At 38.2% G+C, this 24,257-nt stretch overlaps 2 protein-coding genes across 7 annotated transcripts in view; one reads left to right on the plus strand and one right to left on the minus strand.

The window, feature by feature from the left end:
• The window catches only part of LOC141903259 (protein FAM13A-like), a 36,224-nt gene extending 23,762 nt beyond the window's left edge, over positions 1-12,462 (plus strand). For 5 of the 6 annotated variants that reach the window (XM_074791354.1, XM_074791352.1, XM_074791349.1 and 2 more), the window contains 12 exons: positions 403-459; positions 961-1,022; positions 1,114-1,172; positions 1,739-1,820; positions 2,519-2,536; positions 3,996-4,183; positions 5,076-5,159; positions 5,390-5,473; positions 6,706-6,768; positions 7,142-7,344; positions 8,012-8,168; positions 9,083-12,462. In XM_074791354.1, coding sequence (XP_074647455.1) covers positions 403-459; positions 961-1,022; positions 1,114-1,172; positions 1,739-1,820; positions 2,519-2,536; positions 3,996-4,183; positions 5,076-5,159; positions 5,390-5,473; positions 6,706-6,768; positions 7,142-7,344; positions 8,012-8,168; positions 9,083-9,148 — 1,123 coding nt within the window. In that variant the 3' untranslated portion in view covers positions 9,149-12,462. The remainder of the gene's footprint in view (positions 1-402; positions 460-960; positions 1,023-1,113; positions 1,173-1,738; positions 1,821-2,518; positions 2,537-3,995; positions 4,184-5,075; positions 5,160-5,389; positions 5,474-6,705; positions 6,769-7,141; positions 7,345-8,011; positions 8,169-9,082) is intronic. The other variant, XM_074791351.1, reaches the window with a different exon arrangement.
• An 8,219-nt stretch (positions 12,463-20,681) lies between these two features.
• On the minus strand, positions 20,682-23,328 carry LOC141904273 (cuticular glutathione peroxidase-like). Its single transcript, XM_074792852.1, has 3 exons — positions 23,274-23,328; positions 22,470-22,714; positions 20,682-21,728 (listed from the first exon to the last, which is right to left on the minus strand). The coding sequence occupies exons 1-3, from the start codon at positions 23,326-23,328 to the stop codon at positions 21,513-21,515; spliced, it is 516 nt and encodes a 171-aa protein (XP_074648953.1). The 3' UTR covers positions 20,682-21,512.
• Positions 23,329-24,257: the final 929 nt, after the last annotated feature.

A 24,257-nucleotide genomic window follows, 5' to 3' on the forward strand; every position in this document is an offset into this window, starting at 1 on the left:
TCACTTGATCACATCGTCAACAGTATGCTTAGGCATTAGCATAAGAAAAAACCTAACGTGTCTCCAGATTTAAACCTGATTGACTAATAAAGCCGGGACTAGTTGCTCTAAAGTTGGTGAGAGTTGACCAGTGGATAGTCGACATAGCAACAAGTTCATTGTTCCTATGGTATTATGCGCCGATTATCTTTAACCAATTTTTGAGCAACTGGCCTCGCATTTTTTTGTCAGATGGCCTATCAGTAGATTTTTCTGCCTGAGGAGTAAACCCTTAAAAAGCCAGTTTCTTGTGGCACGCTTTTTAATGCGTAGCCAGATATTCTTATTGTTATATACTAGAATATTTTAAGAAAAATGGTCTTCTGTGCCTTTTAAAGTTGATTTCGTCATTATTTGTTACAGTTCGCATACTGATATTCAACAGCCATCATCTACATCTCAAACGAATTTCATGCGCAGGTACGTATATCTTTCATACTTTCTCAATCCAGTTTCACGGGTTTTAGTTTCCGAGGTGAATTTCTTTAACGCAGCGAAACTTCAGTACCAGTCGATCCATCTTTAACCTGGGGAGTCGTGGGGTTGAATTAGATTAGAGGGAGTTAAAGCGATCTAATAGCTTTGACTGATCTAAAGTGAATTCAGGCAACTGTTAAACCCTTCATGTGAACACCCATCACCCGAGCATTTCAGACATAATCATACACCCTCGCTGTTAGTTTGTTTGCCTGAACTCCGTATAGACGGCACTAGAATCTTCATTTAAACAGCTTTGAAGAAGGCGGAATATTTGCGAGTGAAAATCGTGAATTTTGTGCCATCATCGATTGAAACCCTGGAAGATGACCTCTAGAAACAATTGAAACCTTTACGGAGTTAGAGTTAATTGATCATCAGATGAAATTCTGTTCAATGTTTGTTGTATGGACATTCATTCATTAACGCCTTTTTATTTTCCAGTAATACTAAACCTGAAGAGGACAACTCGATGACTATCAAACTATTAACCAAGAAAATACAAGGTTACACGAAGACAGGCATTCATCTGCATTATACTAAGTGTAATTTTTCGCTTTGAAAATACTGACAAAAAATTTTGACTCGATCTTTTAGGTTTGAAACGTAAAATAAAACAGTTCGAAGACACGTATGAGGAAGAGTTTGGATACAGAGTAAGTAACTTAAGAACTATCTTTTACCTCCATTACCCTACTGTAGAATCCTAGGATTGGGGTCTCTAGTAAAGACGCCATCTATATGGTAACGTTTGACCTAGCGGGTAACAGATTATCCATTTGCACTGTTATGCAAGGATGACTCATACCATCAGTATTCATTATATGCATATCATACGCTAGGCAGTGACTACGCCAATTCAATAACTGGTTGCCAATTTCCACAATTTTGTTCAGTACATCAGTAAATAGTACTGCAAATTGCCTACGTATTTATATCATATCATAACATATCATATATCATATATTATTGACCATCAACGAAAGGCTTTTAAGGCCAAGTTTAGATATTTAGTGTCCTATGTGATGTAGCTATTTACATTGTTCTTTATGAGAGTGCTGCTAAGATAAGTCCTACTTTATGTCTCATGGTTTTGACTAAACGTTTCTGTCAAATAAGTTTTTTCTCTTGTTGTTGAAAAACAGTTTGTAGTGAATGTGGTGGCTGTTTATGACATAGTTAAAACTGCAGATGTATCTCAATTGGAAATCATTTTTTGCAGCCGTGCCAAACGGACAAGGCTTCGCGTCCTGAAATACGCAAATGTATGATCGAACTGGCGAAAACGCGGAAAGAACTCAAACGTAAGTTGAACGGCATGAATGTAAAATTCGGATTCAGTTTTCATTCTGTTATCTTATGACTCCTGTCGATTTGTGTGTTGATTTTATGAATAAGATGGGTTTATTTCTCATTCTCCATCAATCACTCATTTTATGTCATTTACCACAAAGGCCAATTACATTTAAATTCCTGAGAATTGTATGACTTCATCAATATTTTGATAGTTTAATTGATATGGTTAGGCTTATTTGAGGGACATGGCTGCGGCATTTGTCAGGCAAATAGATCTTATATTCTTTTCAATCAATCTCTCGAAACGGCCTCTCCGAATTGTAGAAATTCATTTAAGATATCTTATATTCACCTAAATGTGTCTAAATGTGGAATTAACTCGCATATAAACCCACTTACCCCCGTATATGAAGAAAAAATTTTCTCAGGGAGCACGTTGATTTCCATTTGACTGACTATTTAGGAAGTCTAGACTTCACCCTGAATTATTGAGACACACTGTCATCACTCCATCTGTGCTGGAATTGGCTTGCCTAGGCGGACTATTATTGCTCCCTTGTGATCTGAGGCGAGCTGAGTCTATTGTAGATTAAACGTGTACCTGGTTGATATTCATCCATTGTCATTAACTATCATAAAATCATAATATGTTTCAAATTATTTTGTTCTAACCAATTGTATTTTATATGTATTTGTTTGCGTGCAGAATATGCAGATTTCGAAGGTAAATGTGCTTCATTTCGCCTTAAAGATCGACTCAACAAATGAATATATCTTCAGTTACCTAAGAGCGGTATATGCTTTTTAAGCTGCCACCATCTAAGTAACTGGTTCCAAAGTTCTTTGCCCAGTCATGACATGAGCCAAAGATAGTCTTGAATTTTAAGATTGGTCGAAAGTAAAATAGGCCGAGAGCAGTCTTGTCTGCGAAACTCATCCCTGACTATTCAACCGTTCCTGTCGGTCATTGGCGGATAGATCTTACAGATATTTGCCAAGCAAGGGTTTTGTAAGATATGCTAGGTTTTTGGCTGAAAATGACTCGCTTCATAAAAGAGGCCTCACTGGTGTTTGCGATGACTATGAATCATTTATTTAAGCACATCAGTACTGTGATAGGCTGTTGTCGAAGTCACATGACCTAGGTTTATGTTTGTGATTCACTGGCTGGTGTTGGACACCGGATTTATAGATGGCTCTAGTATTAGGTTTTGATATTTGGCCTGTTGTTCATCTTGAAGCTCCTATAATATCTGTTTTCCTGATAGAATTTAAGAATGTTTTGGCTAACTGCATTTGTTGAGTCGACTCTTCTTAGAGGGAGGACACAGTGTAAAATTCTGCTTCCATAATTAATAAATGCTATAGTTTCATTTATTCAAGAATTTTTGGTATCAATGATATATTTTATTATTTCTTGTGTGTACATCCATTGTTGGTGGCTCATAGCTATACATATTGATGGTATTGGAAAACGAAGGTCATTAGTAATTGTTGTAATTTTAAAAGGCTCTTATTGTCGGTTTGTGTGCATGAAACTTTAAATTAGTTCTGAGTAAGGTTTTTTTTTTTAATGAATTTTGAGATCCCGAAGAATTTGCGTTTTAGCACGGCAAGCTTTTGAATTAATCACACCTTGAGTTAACTGAAATTAACTATTTACTTAATGGTTATATCTCATCCCTCATCCGGCAGGGATTCGAACCTGATAGCATCGCTACACTCAGCCACGGCACGAACCCCTGCCACACAAAACTGGGTACGCAGGTACATTCACGTGGTTGTCACAAGAAAACTTGCAGCATAAATCACACTCGGGCTAGTGTGGCAGGGTTTTGTACCATGGTGAGTCCGGATGCCACCAGGTTTGAATTATTGGGATGTAATATCTACGCCTAAATTTGAAGTTCCGGTACGCATGGATTAACGCAAGACAGAAAAATTTGCCAAACAGCCGGAAATTTGATGATAACAACACTGCTTTTTGGGTTACCTGAAGTTAGAAAAATCACTTGACTAATTCATCGTTCGAGCAACTTCTACGAATAGGTTCAAAATATGGATTACACAATCCCTTAAACTTTCGAAATTGTCCATAGAGAAAATATTCTATTTTGTCTGTGATTCTAAGAATTCTTCATCGCCTTTTTAAAGAAAAAATATGCTTTACTGATTTTTTGCAGATCTGAAAGAAGAGCAACGCGAACGAGAGCAATATCTAGTCGACACGCACAGTAAAGATGGCAGCACTGGAAGTCATGATAACGAGGGTGCTGGGGCTGCCGCGGCCGATTTGCACCACACGTTAGAAATAATTTTGAAACGACTGAAAGAGAAACGAGTCGAAGGATCGCGTCCCGAAGATTTAGAAGTTAGTACAAGAAAAATATTGTGAATTCACCGCTTAATCGGTTTTTAGTTACGATGCTTCTTCTGTCAACCTGCTAAGTGGATCGGGAGGTTCAAGTTTTCTTTCCCCCTCGACCTGCAGAGAGGAACCTTCAACCAAAAAATTCAGCCACCATCAAGGTTTAAATCCATTAACCCAGGATTGATGAGAAAGTGACCGATGACCGCTGGGCCACTACACCGCTCTGGCATTTTATATACCGTGATTTAGTAAACCCTCTTAACCCCTATAGTGCTGACTTATTGATACCCTAAAGTGCTGGATAAAATTTGAAAATCAAAAAAATTCCACCCAAGCGTGTTGAATAACAGGCATACCGTTATAATGCGTCTACACTGCTCTGCTGTGTATTGTACATCGTGGTGCGGTGTATTGTTAGTTACTAATAATTATCTGTGTTTGACAGGTGCTGCCATCTTTTATTAAAAAATAAAAACTTATTACCATTTATATTGAAACATCGCACTGTGACGAAGTAGGAAAGTCCATCAGCGATTTACACAACGCACTGCAGTGTAGAGTAAGGGTTAATCTGGATCAGTATAATTTAGAATTTGATTTAATACGGATTTAATGTTCAGAACAAAGTTGTTCTAATGTTGACTATGATTCGATTTTGAATCCACTTGCGCATGTACTAAAATAAATATATACATGTAGAATGTGGGTTTCTACATACCGCTCATCAGGGTTGGTTTCGTCAGTCCCACAAATGACCAAAATGTATGCTCTTTTACTTAACTGATATCAATTTTTGCCATGGTATTTAATTAAACATGGGGGTTTTCTTATTTCATTGACGTGGCGCGGCAGATTTCTTGTATATTTCAGTTCATTTTTGTACCTTTTGTAGTTGATGTCTCATGAACAGATTCAGGACGAAAAATTAGCCGTACAGAAAGCGTTGCTGTATTTTGAAAGTTTACACGGCCGACCGGTAACATTTTATCTCTACATTCCTGCTTGAATATCCTCTTTTGCCATAATTCGCAGGGTTTCAGGCTGGGTCTCTTGCCGTGGCGAGTCTCGAGCCATCAGGTTCAAATCCCTGCCAGGGGAGGATGTCATCGTACTTTAATCGATGTTTTGGACCGAGCTGAAAACAACGGGGTACATGTACTCGTTTAAATAGAAATTTTTCACTGTTTTCTAATTGTTTGATTTCAGAATTCTCGACCGGAAAAGGAGTTGATGCGTCCTCTGTACGATAGATATCGCAATATCAAACGTATTTTATCGAATCCGTCTGCTGTAAGTTTACAACTTGTTGGTTAAAAAGTTTGGAAAAAAAAACAACTTTCTTGTCAAATTGCTTCCTCAAAAACAGCAATATAACAGGGCTGGGTGTAGACAATTAATAAGTTTAAGTTAAAACTAGTTTATCAAAATGGTCTCTTGTGTGGATCTTGGACGATATTTTAGGATGAAATAGGGCGGCATTTGTTTCAGTTCAAGAGAACAATTAAAGGCTGGCTTATGTCGACAAGCAACACGATGCCTGCTAACGCAACTGGGTTTATCACCGATTAGCGGCAACTAGCAGCCTCATGAGGCCATCAGTTGCTGCTCTATCGGTTCGACATGAGCCGGCTTGCGACGGTAACCCGACGCCTACCGACTCGTCGCAAGCCGTATCCGGCTAGTTGCCCATGTTCTACTCCGGCCTACGGTAGGTGGACAGTTGCTTTCGATCGCAGCCGGCATAAGCTCATCTGTGACGCGACGGAACTGAGCGCAGGGGTTCCAGCCAATAGGACACCGCATATACATAGTACAAATTATCACCGCTAGTTAGCGTCATTCGTAATTAGTCATAAACTGTCAAATTCAAGTAGTTCAAAATGTAAACCAAACCTTCAGAGGACTGGACCGAAGATCTAGAGACAAAATTGGTAGAATTATGGTGTGAGCGGCCATCTTTATATAATGTCGCTAGCACGTTGTATTCAAAACAGAAACAGAAAGATCAAAGTCTTAAAGAAATAGCTTATCTAATAGAAATATATTTCCCAATAATTCAAAATAATTCAAATTCATTCTCAAAATGCTTATCACGTGACCATTTGAGCCATTGCAGTTGCCAGTAATCGCAACCGACATAAGCAGGGAAGTAACTGCGAGGATCTCGTATCCCGATAGTCGGCCTCAGTTGCTGCGAATCGGAGCGCAGTCGACATAAGCTGGGCTGCGATCGCGGTTGCTCTCAGTTGCGTCGATAGGAGTCGGTAGGCGTCGTGTTGCTTGTCGACATAAGCCAGCCTTAAGAATCATTAGGCAATTTCCTCAGTCACTGGAAGACTTGGACTTTTCAGATGATAGCACAATTTCCTAATTGTTCACGGAAGTTTAAGGGCGCTTTGCAATTTGCGGCCATATTTCGACATATGACAAACAATGTCTCCATCAATGCCTGCAAACCGTAGGCATGTTTTTCGTAAAGGTATACCTGAATCTTGGCAACGGATATTGTCTTTTTTTTTCAGTTTTCTGATAATTTCAAGTCAGTCTCAGATGAACAGATAGGAGAATTAGCATCTTCTAAAAGAGTAAGTCATTACCATTGCATTAACTGCATTTCAAAATTCCGAGCACCATGAAAATCTAATTGCATAGTACAAGCAATGACCTGGTGCCACCAGCCTCCCATCCCCCCGAACCAACTGGCGAAAGTTTCACCATCTTTCAAAAATAATCAGAACTAAGTTGTTAACTAAGAACTGGTTGGCTTACATAGAGTTATGATGATGTGAGATGATAAGCGCTGTCATATGCACATCAAATGTCAATTCTATGACAAGCCCATCTCGTTATGCATAGCGAAAGGGTTGAAAAAGTGGCCTCTTCAATTTTTCAGGATTTACGGTGTATATATAACAGTCAGCCATTGTTCACGTCGAATGAAACTGTTTTCTGTTTTAGGAGCCGATTCACGTACCTACTGCCGGCACGATGAACAATGACTACGACAACGACAGTATTCCGGAATTCATGGTAACGCACAACCCCGAATTATTACGCAATCGGTCGCCTACGCAACAGCATTCTCAGGGGTCGGTGTCCGGTCAATCGTTGGAATTACAACATCATAGTTCTTATGAATTTAAACTACATGAAATGTCGGCGTAAGTATCGTTGAACCATTTGCTGAAGGAAGGTTTTGTCTATTCCTGACCCAGTCCGGCCGAACGGGGCACTCATCAATATAGGGTTCATGGGATTGAACTCTGTTGGTCTAAGATTGTCTTCGTCGAAGGTTCTTCTCCTCGGCCTCTCCAATCAATAGTAGAAAAGTCGCCAGCTTCAATTTAGCAAGATCCATCTGATGTTGCAATTTGTTCCACGTTCAACCTTACCCTCATTCTTACCCTACTAATAAGAAACCCTCAATACTGCTTAAAATATCCCTCTAACCGTTTCCAGTGGGTTGTGGGATGGAAAGTTTCTTTCCTAGAATTTGTTCTAGTTTTTGAAAATTCAAATATTCTGGTTTCTTGACACTCTAAAAGACATGCTTCAGAATGTTCAGTCAAACCTGCTTAATCCGGGTCAGCTTAATCCAGATTTTGGTCCAATCCGAACAATATTTGCAGTCCATTTGTTCATTAATATACAAGAAAATGACTTTGAATCCGGATTTCCCAAAAACCGGATGAATTGTGTTGGTCCCAAATGATCCGAATTATTATAAGCAGATTCTACTTTAATTCCCTCCAACGTTCATACTCGTTGTGTTCATTGAAATCGCCCATCGTTCGTTAAATCGCTTGTCTTTTTTTCGATTTACTGCAGTCTCGAACTGTGCGATGAGCAGACAAGGGCTAGAACGGAAAAACGTCATTTACGAAAAGTGCTAAAAGATTACGAAGACGAATTTTATGAACAAACCGGACATAAAGTACAAAAAGAAGACCGAACACCTATGGAAGCCGAGTACATGTCTTATAAGGTATGTTTATATGTATAATGTTCGCGTTGAATCGGCAAAATTATACAGTTTTACATTTGAGTCTATAAATGTACTAAAATTTGGGGGCTGGTTTTATAGATTGGTGTTAACTTTAACTCATTTTCAATTGAGTTTACCCCCCAGGTTAAAGATAATACCAGTCTATAAAACTGGGCCCTGATGAATATGTTCGCTGCCATGATCATTATTCCCAACTGCTGCTACTATGAATTACCCTGGCAAGTCTTCGTTAGCAGTGGGGCTAATAACATAGTCGGCCATTTCGATTACAAGGGTGACAATATTAAACAGTTTAAATCATAGGAAAAATCAGAGCTTTGAGACATCTCGGTAGGGGTAGCAGAACTCTTGATGGCATCCTTTACAGTCTTAGCAGACTACCTATGGGTTGGTCGACTAGTCAGTACAGCATCTGAGATATATTTCGTGGTGAAGAATGGACAATGATCTTGATTGTTCTAATAGCTTTGTCGGAAAAGGCTACTCAAAGGCTACTTGGTTCTATAATTTAACCCATTAGCACTCAGGAATTTCACTATGTCAATTACTCCTCAGAAAATTCAAGGGAAAATCCAAATTTATCACGATACAGAATAGCCCATTCACAGTTTATTTTCGTCTACAAGTTCCTGTTATTGTAGTGTCAACTTGAGTGTCAAGTTAAGCATAAGCTATTGGGTTCGATTCCAACTATAAACGTTTTTGTGCAGCAGATGAAAAAAGTGTCAGAGCGGATTCGGGCAGCTTGAGTGCTAATGGGTTAAGTAGCCTTTGAAACTTCCTGAGAATTGTCTTAACTCTTGAGCGAATCCATTAGAAATTCGAACGCTTTCAGTTTTTGCCCGCGATGTGCGTACGTTTAATTGGCGCGAGTGCTTTTTTCTATATTTCAGCGAGTGAAAGCAAAACTTCGACTTCTCGAGGCGCTGATAGCGAAATCTGAAGTGACATCGATTTAGCAGACAGGTTCAACTAGGCAAGGTTCAACTAACGCTGGGTCAACTCAATCGACATGAGATTTCAGCTTGACCTCGGGTTCAGCCAAATACTAGTGCGTAAAAACTTGCCGGTTTTAACTGAAATTGACTCGACTGATATGTTGAATTCAAGTTAAAACTGAAAGACAGATCCCGTGCGACTTATGGATGTTGTTTATCATGTTCTACCTCTCGATTCGTCAAACTATTCATGACTATTCTAGTGAAACCAGATAACTCTAGACATTAGGACTAACTGAAGGGATTGAGTCCATAGTTATCTATTACGAATTTCTACGAAGGGTTACGTTTTTGAGCTAAAAATGACTAGCTAACTTCGTAACAGTGATAGCCTCTTTGGTGAACTGTGACTGACGTCAGTGCGGATGAAATTATGCATTTGATTTACTTTTGAGATTGAATATTTGAGATTTCGACAACCTATAACTACGTGAAGTAGGGAATTTTGATGTATAGCATCTGAAAACGAAGTCAGATCTGAGGTATCTATCTCAAGCTGGAACCAACCCCTTATGCATCCACCATTTCATGAAAGGAGTTTGCAGTCCATTTGTTTGTTCATATTCATCCAAAAAATGGAAGAAAGGTGACGGATATCTTTCGGAGGTTGGTCCAGCCTGCAGATTGATGCCTGCGTTACAAACGTTTATCAGATACAACAACTGATTACAACATCATCAACTTCATATAATCGATGTAACCAAGGAATACTACATCAAAATATATTTCGATTTAATCACATAAGAAAGATCATCATTTCCTAGCTTGTTTGACAAGGTTGTGTACGCTTAAGAGTCTTACGTGTGAAATGATGGACTTTCTTCCGTCTGTTAATCTTTCTTCGTAATCTGTTCGATGTTCCGCCCCTCAGTAAGCGATATCGATGAATCTACCATGAAATAACCGATTTTCCCAATAATTCGGAAACAAACCGAATTTGTTACAAAAAATGAACAGTTTTATAAGTAGAATTTTTATTCTCCGATTAAAAAGCGGTTGCAACAAAGGGGAATAGAGTTCTCTACTTCAAACTGTGATTTTTTATCGGTTCACGATGATTCACATTTCGTTTCGTATATTTTCGAATCTCAGTATTTTTGTGGGTGGCGCACGCGCGTTGTTTCATTGTACAAATCCGTGTTTTAGTTTAGTGCGCGTAAAACTATGAAATTTATTTATTCGTCTTCGACTGTAAATTGTGTATTGTATTATTTGTAGATACAATTTTATAGTATTAGAACTTATTCTTGTTTCGGCGTCTATGTTGAAGTCATTGTCGGTATACCTAATGCCTAAATACTGACACTCAGAGGCCAGTTGCTCAAAAGTTTGTTAATGATAATCGGCGGATGAATACCATAGTAGCAATGGAACTTTTAATTGTCGCTACATCAACTAACCACTGGTTAACTCTAGCCAACTTTTCAACAACTGACCCCAGTAATTTTAGAGAAGTTTTACCATATTTTGTCAAAAAACTTTTCTTTTTTTTGCTCTGCCAAACTTTTCGAGCCAAACTGGAGTATCTTAAAACTTAGCAGAATCGAAAAATCTGCGTTCACGTGTTTGAGTGAAGGGACTTACTTTACTTCTATACTAGGGCAAGTTTAAGCGTAAAACACATCGTAGCAAGCCTGGTGAATAGCAAACTATTCATTCGTGTTTCAAGATATTAGATTGAAAATTCAATTTCTTTAAATTATTTAATTTGATTTATTTGATATGTTTAATTTCTTGAAAATGAATACTCTATACATCGTATAAGTTATTTTTAATCGAGTATATTTTAGACTAGAACTTTCTAAGATTCTACGCTCATCGTACCACCTCTGTTCGACGTTTCAATATCTTATAATGATTAGCACGTGAGTTGATTTATTTTTCGATGTAAGCTCCGACCTTCGATTGATTTCGTGGCCGTTAGGCTATCAATATCTCGATCAGTTTTCAAGGTCAAGTTGACGAAATCAAATCTAAAGTTTGTGCTGAAAAATGATCTCTCGACTATTTCATATCAAAATGCTCTCTAAATGTACACATATCTCTACGAGATAAAGAACGGACAGCGAAAAATCAATAACCGTATCATCGTAATACAAAAAAATGTTTTAAGACGGATTTTTTTTAGCTTTGATTGTGTGATATATTGCGTGTACTTACATTCAGTCAGGCTGTGGTTACGTTGAATGTCATTTTTAGAATATATTCAAAATCAAATCCCCATCAAGCGACCGTTGAGATCACAGCTCATCATTAGCAAATTAGGCCCGGAACAACTGTTCACACGGTTGCCAAATGGCCCGTGCCTGTTTGGTTCGAACAAATACGTCGGACCAGGCCCTAGCCAAATTTAAGCACCAGGGTCGAATTGTTGACACTGGTTTGGGAAGTGACTCACTTCGCGTTGTTTTTAAGCATTGTTTAGTATTGAGTGAGTGGTTTAGGTGTGAACGCCCCCTCTAATTAGGCACGGCCCAAATTTGACTCGGGCCTGATCAGTGCCAATTTGGCTCGGGCCAAATCGTCTCCGTGTGATCGCGGCTATTGGCTGTCAGGTGCAAGTGGCGGACTGAAGCAAAATGTCACAGTTGACCGCCCTTTGCACAATATGGAAATGTGGAAAAAATTTGGTGTTGGGTCGAAATGAAAAACATCTGGCTGTTGGATAAAAGATAATCAGTTTGATGGAATGTAACGGTATGGAGTGAAAAGTACCCACATCCATTGTAACGATATAAATAAATGTCAGAGAATATGAAAAATGGACAGATTCGATGTAACCATTAGTCTGATTGAATTGTACTTATTGCTGTTTTACAGAAAATGGCGACAAAAAACTGTGATATTTACATTTTTCAACATAATACGTACGTGATTAAGAAAATCTAAATCGATTCGAAGATGAGCAAAAATTCAAAACGTTTAACACGATTCTTATCGTTTTTCTTTTAATTACTTTTTTCCGACCGCGAGATTTTAGCACGTTTGTAGTGCATTTTAGAATTTTTTTTTTTCCCAAGACGGGATTAAAGAATTTCTGTTAAAATCGTTCCCGATCTGAAATTGTTTCCTTTTAATCGCATGTCATGCCAAATTTCGTACATTTCAATCGCGTATTCGGAACGCACAAAATAATGGCTATCGATGAAATAATGAGATCGATGAAATTATTGATTTGCAGTGTTTTATTTAAAAAAAGCAGATATACGTTGTTTAACTCTGAGGTCTGTCTCTCTCCCATATGGCGTGTACATAGTGTTCCATATTGTTGATATTCTGGTATATATATATATATATATATATATATATATATATATATATATATATATATATATATATATATATATATATATATATATATATATATATATATATATATATATATATATATATATATATATATATATATATATATATATATATATATATATATATATATATATATATATATATATATATATATATATATATATATATATATATATATATATATATATATATATATATATATATATATATGAAAACGACGGAATAAATTATTTTTTGCTATTAATTTCGTGTTTTGTGCAATTGGCTTTGGGATGTTCGAGTTCACTATCAATTTCGTATCCGCGGGACGTATGTCACAGCTGATGAATTGAGTGCCATGCATACCCAACTACTGAAAAAATGAAAAATGTGGGTATGTGTTTCTAAGAAAGATCCCTGAATTGGCGATCGTCAACCATCTCTTCAGAAATACGTGATCCGATGTGACCCCATTCAATCTTGCAGACCAGCCAATACGCATTTGTTATGTGTAAAAGTTGGGCGAGGCGTTGTCACTATAATTGCTGGTGTCTTCATTACAAGCAAACATGAATTTCTGTAATTGTCGACTAATGAAATATTGACTTTGGAAGGTATTACGGGTGTACACATAAGTAGTCTGTGTGTAAATACGCATTTGTTTGATCGAGTAAATAAAACGAATTCTGATGAAGTATCAGGCAAATATTGCACGACATTATGAGATATTTGATTAGTTGACATTTCAGGATCGTAAGTGAGCTACTAGAATGGACCAACCGTTTGAGGATATCATGCTCCATTGTTAATCATACGGCATTTCTAAATTGTCTTTATACTTCGTGAAAGACGTTGCTCTGTTTGCAAAATACATTTTATACGCATATTCAATGGTTTTTTGCGGACAAACTTTAATCCTCGGGTTATGGGAACCTTGGTCCTCAGTTAAGAACCACACCAGTTACATTCACATAAAGATATAGTCTATACTTTTTTGAATGAATTTGCTTCAACTCGTCGTATATGGGACTTATCGATCCGCACAGCTGTCATCAGAGATAATATTATGATTGGGGATTTAACGGCGGAGTTCATGCCGCCAACGGGTGGATGGTTCATTATAGGCCTTCGTAGTAAAATCTACCATAAAATCATCGTTTGAATTTCAAATTCCTATCTAACTAATGACATGCTCTCCGATTCAAACTTCGATGTAAGTTATCGAGTCGGATCATAGACGGCAATATGAAAATATGTTTATCCCATGAAACGAGGGGTTATGTAATTTACGACTCGACGTGTATCTAAATGTGTATCTAAATGGCATTTTGTGTCTGAGTACATGAGCTGTAAACTTGCAGATTACACAAGGAAACTTGGAGGTAAACGAGACTGTAAAATCAGCAATAGACAAAGAAATCCAAGATGTTCGATGTGAAATTTGGGAGACGGAAATCAGACGAAATAATATACTGATATATGGCTTACAGGAAGCAAGCGAGGAACAGGTGAAATTAAGGCGTAAAAAAGAGTGGCAAAATCTCTATGGATTTATCACCCAGGGCTTAGGTTTAACAGATCTTCATAAACCTAAATTAGTGAACCGTGTAGGACGGTATGAGCAAAATAAATGTCGCCCACTTCGGGTAATACTAGCTACAGAACTCGATAAAGAATTGATCATAAACAGATTTATCGAATTAAGGAGAAATGGAGATCCATCTATTACAGGGGTATCTGTATCCAGCGATAGAACTATGAACCAAAGAAAACACTATCAGAAATTAAGGGAAGAGCTGCAGGAAAGAACAAAAAATGGAGAACGAGGTCTTATCATTCGTGGGAATGATATAGTCAGTAGATTACCGCCGGCATTTCGTCAAGCAAACCAAAACCAACCATAAGGACAATCAACCAGACAAATCACTGTCAAAAAAATTTTTAAGAAAAAATGATCAAAATCTGAAAAGTAACCAATCAATGTTAAAAAGTAATTGCAAATCGAATCAACAAAAACCAGGAAATTATGATAGGAGCCAATCATCAACTGAAATTACGAGAAAGAATCACGAAAGATCCAAATTACATAAGAATCAACAAAATAGATCAGCGAAAAAGAAATTATTAGTACCAAAACAATCACTCGATAATAATCGCAATAATCAACTGTCAATGAATGTTGCATCTAGCAGACCGACACATAACCCTGCAGATGACAGTATATTATATGAAAATGAAGATAATCAAAAAGAATCACCAAAGAATGAAGGATACAATAAAAACTCAAACAACTGTTATTACAGAAACCAAGAGAAAAATATTAAAGTTCTATATACTAATGCTGATAGCATGATGAATAAAAAACCTGAGTTGAGTGCCCTAAAGATCGAACACGATCCAGACATTATATGCATCACTGAAGCTAAACCGAAATATAGTACCTTAGCATATAACCCCAGTGATGTTATGTTCAATGGTTGTGAAGAATATGAAACATTTACCAATATAGAGGAAGATGGAAGAGGAATCGCCGTTTTCATCCGATCTACTATGAAACCATGTAAACCGCCCGTGCGAGTTCTAGAGAGACTGAAGGCATCAATGACTAATGAAATAATTTGGGTAGAAATTCATCATACTTCTAACAAACGGCCTTTGCTCCTGGGATGCGCCTATCGAAGCCCAAACAGCAGTCTGGTGAATAACAACCATTTCAGAGATATGATTATATCTTTAGGAACCTTAAAGGAATATCAAACTGTACTATGTGGTGATTTCAATTTACCAGAAGTTAATTGGGAAACAAACCACTGTAGACAAGCAGACACTCATGTCTCCACAAAGCTATGGGAAGCAAGTAATGATGCATTTCTCGAACAACACGTCAAACACCCAACCAGATTTAGAGAAAACCAGGAACCCAGTTTGCTAGATCTACTATTCACTAATGACCAGGAAATAGTTCAGAAGGTTGATTACATGGCTGCACTAGGAAAAAGTGACCACATCTGTCTAATGTTTAACCTGAATATACTACTCGAAAGAAATACAGCAATTAAGACCGAAAGGCGGAACTACTATCGTGGTAACTACGACAATTTACGAAAAGAATTGAATAACAATCTCAAAAAAGAATCCCTCCTTCAACTGGATATGGAGTCATGTTGGCAAAGTATTAAAGAAAATATCCTTAAAGCAGAAAGAACACATGTTCCTCTTTATCAAGCACCACGATGGAAAAGGCACTCCCCACTATGGATGAATAGAAAAGCAATGTCAAAAGTTAGAAAGAAACACGAAGCCTGGAAGCGGTATCTCAGGACAAAAGATGGAGAAGATTACAGGAAATTTCAAGTAGCTAGGAATCTAGCAAAAAAGGAAACAAGAAATGCAATCAAGAACTATGAAAAGAAACTATCCCAAGAGGTAAAAACAAATCCGAAAGCGTTTTGGAGATATTGCCGCAGTAAGACATCACCAAAAGGAAGTATACCAGACTTACAAAAGAATGGCACATCCATTTCTGAGGACATTACCAAGGCCAACACCTTCAATGAATACTTTGCAAGTGTATTTACAGAAGAGGATACCTCACACATACCAGAACCCAATGCACAAATAAATGAAATTCCTGAAATACATGACATTGAGATCACTCCCGTACTGATTGCAAACAAGCTGAAAGGTCTGAATGAAAATAAAAGCATGGGACCTGACTTATTGCATCCGAAAATTTTGAAGGAAGCAGCAGACGAGCTCGCAGAACCACTGAGCATTCTCTTCAGGAAAACCTTAGAAGAAGAAAAATTACCTACATCATGGAAAGAAGCTAATGTAACGCCTATCCACAAGAAGGGCCCAAAAAATATTGTGGAGAATTATAGACCAATTAGCCTGACTAGTATTGTATGTAAAGTCCTGGAATCCATTGTAAGAGATAACATCATGAGTCACCTAATTACTAATGGAGTTTTAACAGATGCCCAACATGGATTCGTACAGGGTAGATCTACGCTCACACAATTACTGAAATCAATGGATGATTGGACACAAGCCCTAGAAATAAAAAAATCCATTGACGTAATTTTTTTGGACTTTCAAAAAGCGTTTGACACAGTGCCCCACAAACGACTTCTAAAGAAAATTGAAAATTGTGGTATCACAGGTAAAGCCTTGAAATGGATTGAAGACTTCCTAAGTGAAAGGAACCAAGTGGTTAATATAAATGGTGCGACATCCACATCTAAACCAGTGATAAGTGGTGTACCGCAGGGCAGCGTGCTGGGTCCTTTATTGTTTGCCATTTACATCAACGACCTCCCTGATGAAATTCAAAGTTATATTCTCATGTATGCTGACGATACAAAAATTTATAGAATCGTACACAGCATCCAAGATCAACACAGACTTCAGGAGGATCTGGACAAACTATCAGACTGGGCAAAGAAGTGGCAAATGACTTTTCACCCAGACAAATGCGTGGTGATGCACATAGGAAAAAATAGACAACATTTTCAGTATACTATGGATGCAGGAAACAGAAGACACGAATTGAAGGCGGTCCCAGAGGAGAAAGATTTGGGAATAATTGTTGATGATAATCTCACCTTTCAGGCACAGTACTCCACGACAATGAATAAATGTAACAAGATCCTAGGAATGATCAAAAGATCATTTGAACGTTTAGATGAAAGAACATTCAGTCTTGTCTACAAAGCATTAGTAAGACCAATTGTGGAGTATGCTATCCCCGCATACAACCCACACCTACTAAAAGATGTAGACAATTACGAAAAAATTCAGCGACGAGCAACCAAATTAGTACCACATCTGTACGATTTACCATACCACGAAAGACTAAAACAACTAAAGCTTCCATCGTTGAGCTATCGAAGAGCAAGAGGAGATATGATAACTGTCTACAATCTGGTTCATAACAACTACCGCGCTGGAGACTCCTTAGTGCCACGAGATCAACGAAGAGTGAATCTAAGAGGACACTCTCTGAAGATCCAAAAACAGAGAGCTAAGAAGGATATCAGGAAATACTCCTTCCGTCACAGAGTGGTGAACAACTGGAACTCGCTCACGGAAGATATAGTGAATGCTCCATCTACAAATGCTTTCAAATTACGTCTCGATAAACACTGGCAAGAAAAGCATTTCCTACTACGGGTCGAGCACTACTAACTTGGACCTGAATGTTATCGGAATTCACGGATGTTGTTATGTTTTCCGCTATTACCAAAGTGCTGGCAATACCTGGCAACTTAAGCGAAACACCGAGGCAGTCAAATTTATAGGCCAATAGGCCTTCTTCAATGACTGCGAAAACGATACGATACGATACGATGATAATGTACATGTATACAAATAGTGCTAGTAATTTAGCCTTCTTTTAATGTTCATGCGATGATCACGCGCGCTTTAGGTAATAAAATATACATGTATGTTTGATATCACGAATCAATGATTGATGTCGTCAGTTATCAGATTCGCTCACGTAGACATGAGCGATACTTCAACCTTATTAGATTGGGTCAGATTTTTTTTAACGTGTTGTGCGAATATTAAGGACTTAGCTCCGTACATTAGCTCTGTATATTAAATATGCAATTGTGAGGATCCATAACTCAAAACTAAAAAATGATTGACTTTACGTTCACAACAAAACATCGGAGAACAAAACAACGTAGAATAACGCAGACGCAGAACACACGGGTGTTAGTGAATCCAGACAGCGCAAGAGCGGCACTGTAGCACGATTCTATTTGGACATCTAGTGTCGCTGAGATGGCAGAGACACAGACGTGGAGTCTCTTAAAACTCATCCCCTTAATATATACATGTATACACTGCTCCACCAAAAAAGTTCCCCCTCATTATTCTACTATTCCAATACAAATCACGTTCTTACGTTCTTCTTCTTCTTCAAAAATCAGCAGCCAGTCAAATAGGGGATTGCCGTAGCCGGCCAAATAAATATGAATAAAAAGGTGCGTGTTCACTGCAGGCCCGTAGCCAGGGGAGTTCGTCCGTTCGAACGAACGCCACTTTTTAGAAAGTGCCCTTCACATTTTCATTAGAATTTTATCTTTTATTCAAATGGTGACATTTTCTGGTAACATTATAAAACGAATGACCTAGCAATATTGAGACACCATATGATGCCAATGACGGAAATTTGAGTCTGAGTAAAATATTCACTATAGATGCTACGGGAAGAGTTTTTAAAAGTGGGAGGCCGATAGCAAGCCATCTGCGGCGCTTGCTTTTCAAACATACAGAATATGTCAAAAGTACGATCCCTTTTTGTAATTCAAGAACGCCCCTTTCAAAATCCTGGCTACGGGCTTGCCCATCCACGTTCGAATTCAGTGATTACGGCAAATATGAAGTAACCAATATTTTAGATAATATTTACTTTTCCGTGGAACTGGGTGCGGCAACGAGCATGTATTATTTATAATTGTCAAACAGATTAGGAAACTCGTGCGTGGAGTTACGGCGAGTGACGGATGCATCGTGACTTCAATCAAATTACTCTGACATCTGCACGAGTCGTATATTCTTCACAACATACACGGTCCTGTACAAACACGATATGGAAAGTCTATTGGGCAAAGAAGTTACTGACAAAGCCGGTGAAAAAGTACCCGTATCTCTGCTAAGCGGCAAAGGAAAATATATAGGCAAGTGAAATAAAGTATACATTGTATTTTGCCCATGTAGAATTTTTTTATATCTCTTTCTATTCTAGAAGCCCGGATCGGCCGGATTATAGATACTGTAAAACACTGTCATTTTCCCGGCTTAAATACAAGGGCGCAGATAAATATTTGAATAATAGCGGATGAATGAATCATTCAACTAGAATGTAAATTCGCAATGTTTTTGGCTCATGGCAGTTCTGTACGTAGGTCTAGTATATATAAGTAGTAGTAGTAGTTTATTCCTTATCAAAGTGTGTACTACACTTGTATGGCAGATAATCAAAATTACAAATCTTAACAAAGTGATTTAATACAAAATTACATGTTGAAAAAACAGAAATATCAAGTTGATGGGGTAGCTATATTTACTCGGTTTCGTCGCCTCGAAGCATTCTCCGTCTTCTGAACATTGAAATCAAATATCTTCCAACAGATCTAACAGATCTCGGATTTAATTAGCAGTTAAAAGTTGAATAAATTTTGCCATGCTAGGATGCGTTCTAAAATAACGAGGTAAGAGATTACTTTGAAGCGAGTTGTATGAGGGACAGGACATGAGAACGTGATATTCGTCCTCAATTTCGTTAGTGGAACAAGTTGTACACATGCGGTTCTCTCTCTCTCTCTCCCTCTCCCCTCCCTCTCCTCTCCCTTCTCCCTCTCCCTCCCTCTCCCTCTCCCTCCCTCTCCCCCCTCTCCCTCCTCTCCCTCCCTCTCCCTCCCTCTCCATCCCTCCCTCCCTCTCCCTCCCTCTCTCTCTCTCCCTCTCCCTCCCTCTCTCTCCCTCTCTCTCCCTCTCTCTCTCTCTCTCTCTCTCTCTCTCTCTCTCTCTCTCTCTCTCTCTCTCTCTCTCTCTCTCTCTCTCTCTCTCTCTCTCTCTCTCTCTCTCTCTCTCTCTCTCTCTCTCTCTCTCTCTCTCCCTCCCTCCCTCCCTCCCTCCCTCCCTCCCTCCCTCCCTCCCTCCCTCCCTCCCTCCCTCCCTCCCTCCCTCCCTCCCTCCCTCCCTCCCTCCCTCCCTCCCTCCCTCCCTCCCTCCCTCCCTCCCTCCCTCCCTCCCTCCCTCCCTCCCTCCCTCCCTCCCTCCCTCCCTCCCTCCCTCCCTCCCTCCCTCCCTCTCTCTCTCTCTCTCTCTCTCTCTCTCTCTCTCCTTACGCACGCACGCACGCACGCACGCACACACATTTTTATATCGTATCGTATGTTTTCACAACCAACGAGAGGCAATTCTAATGATCAATGTTTAGAAAAATAGTACAATTACTATGAAATTGTTGGATAAATTTACTTACTGTATGTTAATAAACTATCATTGGTGTTTAAGAATGACTATTAAGTCAGTAAATTTACTATATGTAGTAATCTTACTACACATGTCGGTCAACTTTCCTGCCAATTTTTTTGGGTAAATTTACTAATTTATTCTTAACAGTGACATGAGATAATGAGGAGCTTGAATGTATTTAACTCAGAAGAGGAAATAACGCGAAAAAAATTATATAACTTTATTTTTTTCCGATCAATAACTGGATTACATTCGTTTTTAGAACATTTACGTTTGATTATTTTGAAATCGAAGAAAAACAACGCCTTGCGAAATAACGCGCCGAACACATGGCCGTTTGTGAAACGTAAATTCTGTGAATCAATGCACTGAAATTCACGAAATTCTGTTCCATAATCAGAATAAAGTCTCGCTATGTTTCGACAATATTCTTCACAAATAAACGTCCAAAATGTTTCGTCGATATTTCATTATCGTTAGAATTCGTCGATTTTATATCAATCAAAAGAAATGGTTGTCATTATTAAACAACATTTATTAGAATCGTATATTCTTTACTGAAATAGCATGTGCAAATTCCAACTAGTATACATTTCTTAGGCGAGAAAACTTAAGTCCGGCTGAAGGGAAGATTAATCGAAGAATAACTATCATCGAAACGATAGTTGTGGAACTTTCATACCTGACCTTTTCTTCCGAGCACACAATAGCAACTATAAACTTGTGTAACATGTTCTAACTATCTCGAAACAATGGTGTCTGAGGTAAACTTCGAAAAGATGATTAAACTATGATTATTCTTGCCGTCATTAAGGGGTGTCCGCTATCCATGACATGCAAAATAGGCTCGCCGCCGCAAATGGCATAACGTGCCTAGGACCTTTATTCGCAGGTTAAGCAGTTATTTTTGGTCGAGGGTCTTCGCCCTCACCGGCGCCTGCAGCGAACGGCATTATATATTTTCTAGTATGAGAATTTTTAAATTTGCAAATGCTAATTCTATGATTTATACATACATATGATTATCCAATACCAATACCGTTTAGTTGTGTCTTTTTTTCGGATGAGAAATTTTGTTCAGTTCGGTTCTGAATATTTCTGCATCCGGGGCGACAGTCGGATTCAGCCTTGCGATTGGTTTCCCGTTTTTATCGATGAAGAACTTCTCGAAATTCCACGTGATGTCGGTCGTTTTGATCGGCTGCCAAAACAACTCTTTCGGGTTTCCGATCAAATCTATTGGATTGGGACAAAGCTCCTGCAAATACAGAATTCATCATGTAGTAAGGAGAAGCAGTTTTCAAAAGCACTTGGGCAAATGTTGAAAATGAAATCTTGATATTCTCCGTAAAATGAGGATATTTCATCGACACATTTGAGTCTGTATAAAAAAAGTCTGCCGAAAGTGTTGAGTATGCCGAAAAACGGAGAACCGAAAAATACTCATTGAAAATTAACTAATTTTAACTCAAAGTTAACTCTAACTCATAACTGTGGAACTGGGTCCATAACAGGACCCGGAACCACAGACTCAGAGTTAACTCATCAAAACTGAACTAGTTTTAACCAATAGTTAACTCTCACTCACAGCTGTGAAACATAATGCCAATTGTGAACCAAATTACTTTAACCTTCGGATTGGTAGACGCCGTAGGTTACTAAATTGTGTGTAAACAAATTGTACAATTAGTATATCATGGCTTTAGATATTCAATTAATCTGTTATATAATAACTCGTTCGTTTTTAACACGCTGCATTTTAAAACATACCTGCACGAGTAAATACTGAACCAGTAAATATAATGCGACAAATCCTACGTATCATACATGGAATGATAGGATGTAATATTGTATGGATTGACTGACATAAATTGAATTAGTATTACCATAATAACTTTAGGCTAACCCATTTTCAATCGAATAATTTTTACAAAACGCGTAATTAACTGTCTCGCAATTTCCGTTTCTTCAAATATCTACTTCAATAAGATCAACTCACCTTTAAATATGTAAAAAGCGCCTGCTCCTTCGGTCCGTTGACTTCAACTTTACCAGAAAAATATATATTTTTATCTACTTTAAAGTTGTGACCGGGTCGAACGTGTTTGATACCGTTAAACAACTCGTATTCGTTAGCTGCCGGTTCCTGGTGTCCAAACTGGTCACATGGGACACCCAAAACGTGTACGTCGTCGTATTCAGGAAGAAGTGCATTGAAACCCTTGTAATTACGAACAGTCAAACCTGAAACGTTTAGTGGAAAGCATTACATTTAACCATGAGAACATATTTTTTCCTCATTGTGATAGTTAGGTAGAATTTCGCGCTAAATACTGTGTTCGTAATCTTTTGAAATGTATGAAAGTATAGCCAATTTAAAAAGGCCTATGTGGATGCATTGCCGGTGTCATCTCACCCCAGGCGCAGTAGAGCCAAATATAACTAGACAAGGTTTCCATTTTACGACCGAAAGAATGCGTATATAAACATATAGCCCAGTACCATATATATATGGTACTAGGCTATTAGAGCTTATTGAATGAATCCCAAGTATCCATTCCGTCATTGAAGTATACATCATTACGAAGGGTCTCCTAGATAAGGCTATATCAAACTACGATGTGTTCGAAATGGGTTTTGACAATGTACGTATCTTTCTTACCTCAAAAGGTCGCTACGTTCGTGATTATCAGTGGCTTTCCTTCGAATACGCTTAAAGAGAAGTTTTCTTTCGGATTTTCTAACTTCGGCAGTGAATATTGGTAGATATTATCGGTTGAAGAACCGCAATAGGATACATCACCGTAGACCAGCCCTATCAGCATCGATACGAGCACGGCCTCCCTTGAAACACCCATCGTGACTAACTGAGCTTGCTCGTCCGAACAACACTCTCTGCTGTTGACTTCTACTACAATATGGTCACTGAAAAATGAAGAGCCAGATGTTTCCAGCGCGACATCGATTGCCGTACGCAAACAGCTACCGCAGCTGAAAATACACCGTATATATTATGTATATTCTACATTATACAGCAATAATCCACTGGTTTGACTCAGTAATTGGTATATAATCATTCTGAAAGCCAGGCTCGATACGCACTGCAATTAGGCAATTATACTTATGTGTATGGTAGAACTTAGGCCTAAATGTTTAGTAACGCTCGAATTACGAATTTCTTTTACAAATGAATTCGTTTTTCAACCAATAGAAATAAAAATTCGAAACCAACTTTACATCAAATAAGAAACTTGTACACGCCTATCTATACGATATGCTTTCTAGTGGTACCCGTGAGAAGTCTTGTCTTGGCTCGTTTAGGCTACTAGCCGGAGTATTGGTCAGAGGGATTTAGGTATCAGGGAACAGTCGATACATTTAGACGCGTATTCAGATGATGCCTGCATCAAAAGTTTATCAGATACAACAACTGAAAACTCGATCGTCACATTTGATGTACATAGGCCATGTACATTTTTCTTATTATATCAGGTAAATCGTTATTTCCTAGCTAGTTTGACAAGGTTGTATACACTAAAAATCGTATACGGAACAATAGACTTTCTTTAGTCTGCCAACCTTTCTTTTCAATCGGTTTGACGTTCCATCCTGTTCATCCTATCAAACTATTGATGAATCTTGTACTAGTACTCGAACCAAACTGATATTGACGAATCTAGCATAAAATAATAGAGGATTAACCTATTACATGAAAACTATCGAATTTTTAACAAAAAATAAGGAGTAGATTTTTAAGTAGAATGTATATCCTCCGATCTAAAAACGT

The sequence above is a fragment of the Tubulanus polymorphus genome, chromosome 4 (genome assembly GCF_964204645.1).
Source record: "Tubulanus polymorphus chromosome 4, tnTubPoly1.2, whole genome shotgun sequence".
In the NCBI taxonomy this organism is placed as follows: domain Eukaryota; kingdom Metazoa; phylum Nemertea; class Palaeonemertea; order Tubulaniformes; family Tubulanidae; genus Tubulanus; species Tubulanus polymorphus.

Bases quoted from the DNA above. Each gene is read 5' to 3' on its own strand.
- LOC141904273 (XM_074792852.1), bottom strand. From the start codon at position 23,328: ATGGGTGTTTCAAGGGAGGCCGTGCTCGTATCGATGCTGATAGGGCTG. The intron at 22,715-23,273 runs GTGATGTATCCT...TAAACGTTTCAG, and splicing joins GCTGATAGGGCTGGTCTACG to GTTTGACTGTTCGTAATTAC. The intron at 21,729-22,469 runs GTGAGTTGATCT...CTGTATTTGCAG, and splicing joins CGCTTTTTACATATTTAAAG to GAGCTTTGTCCCAATCCAAT.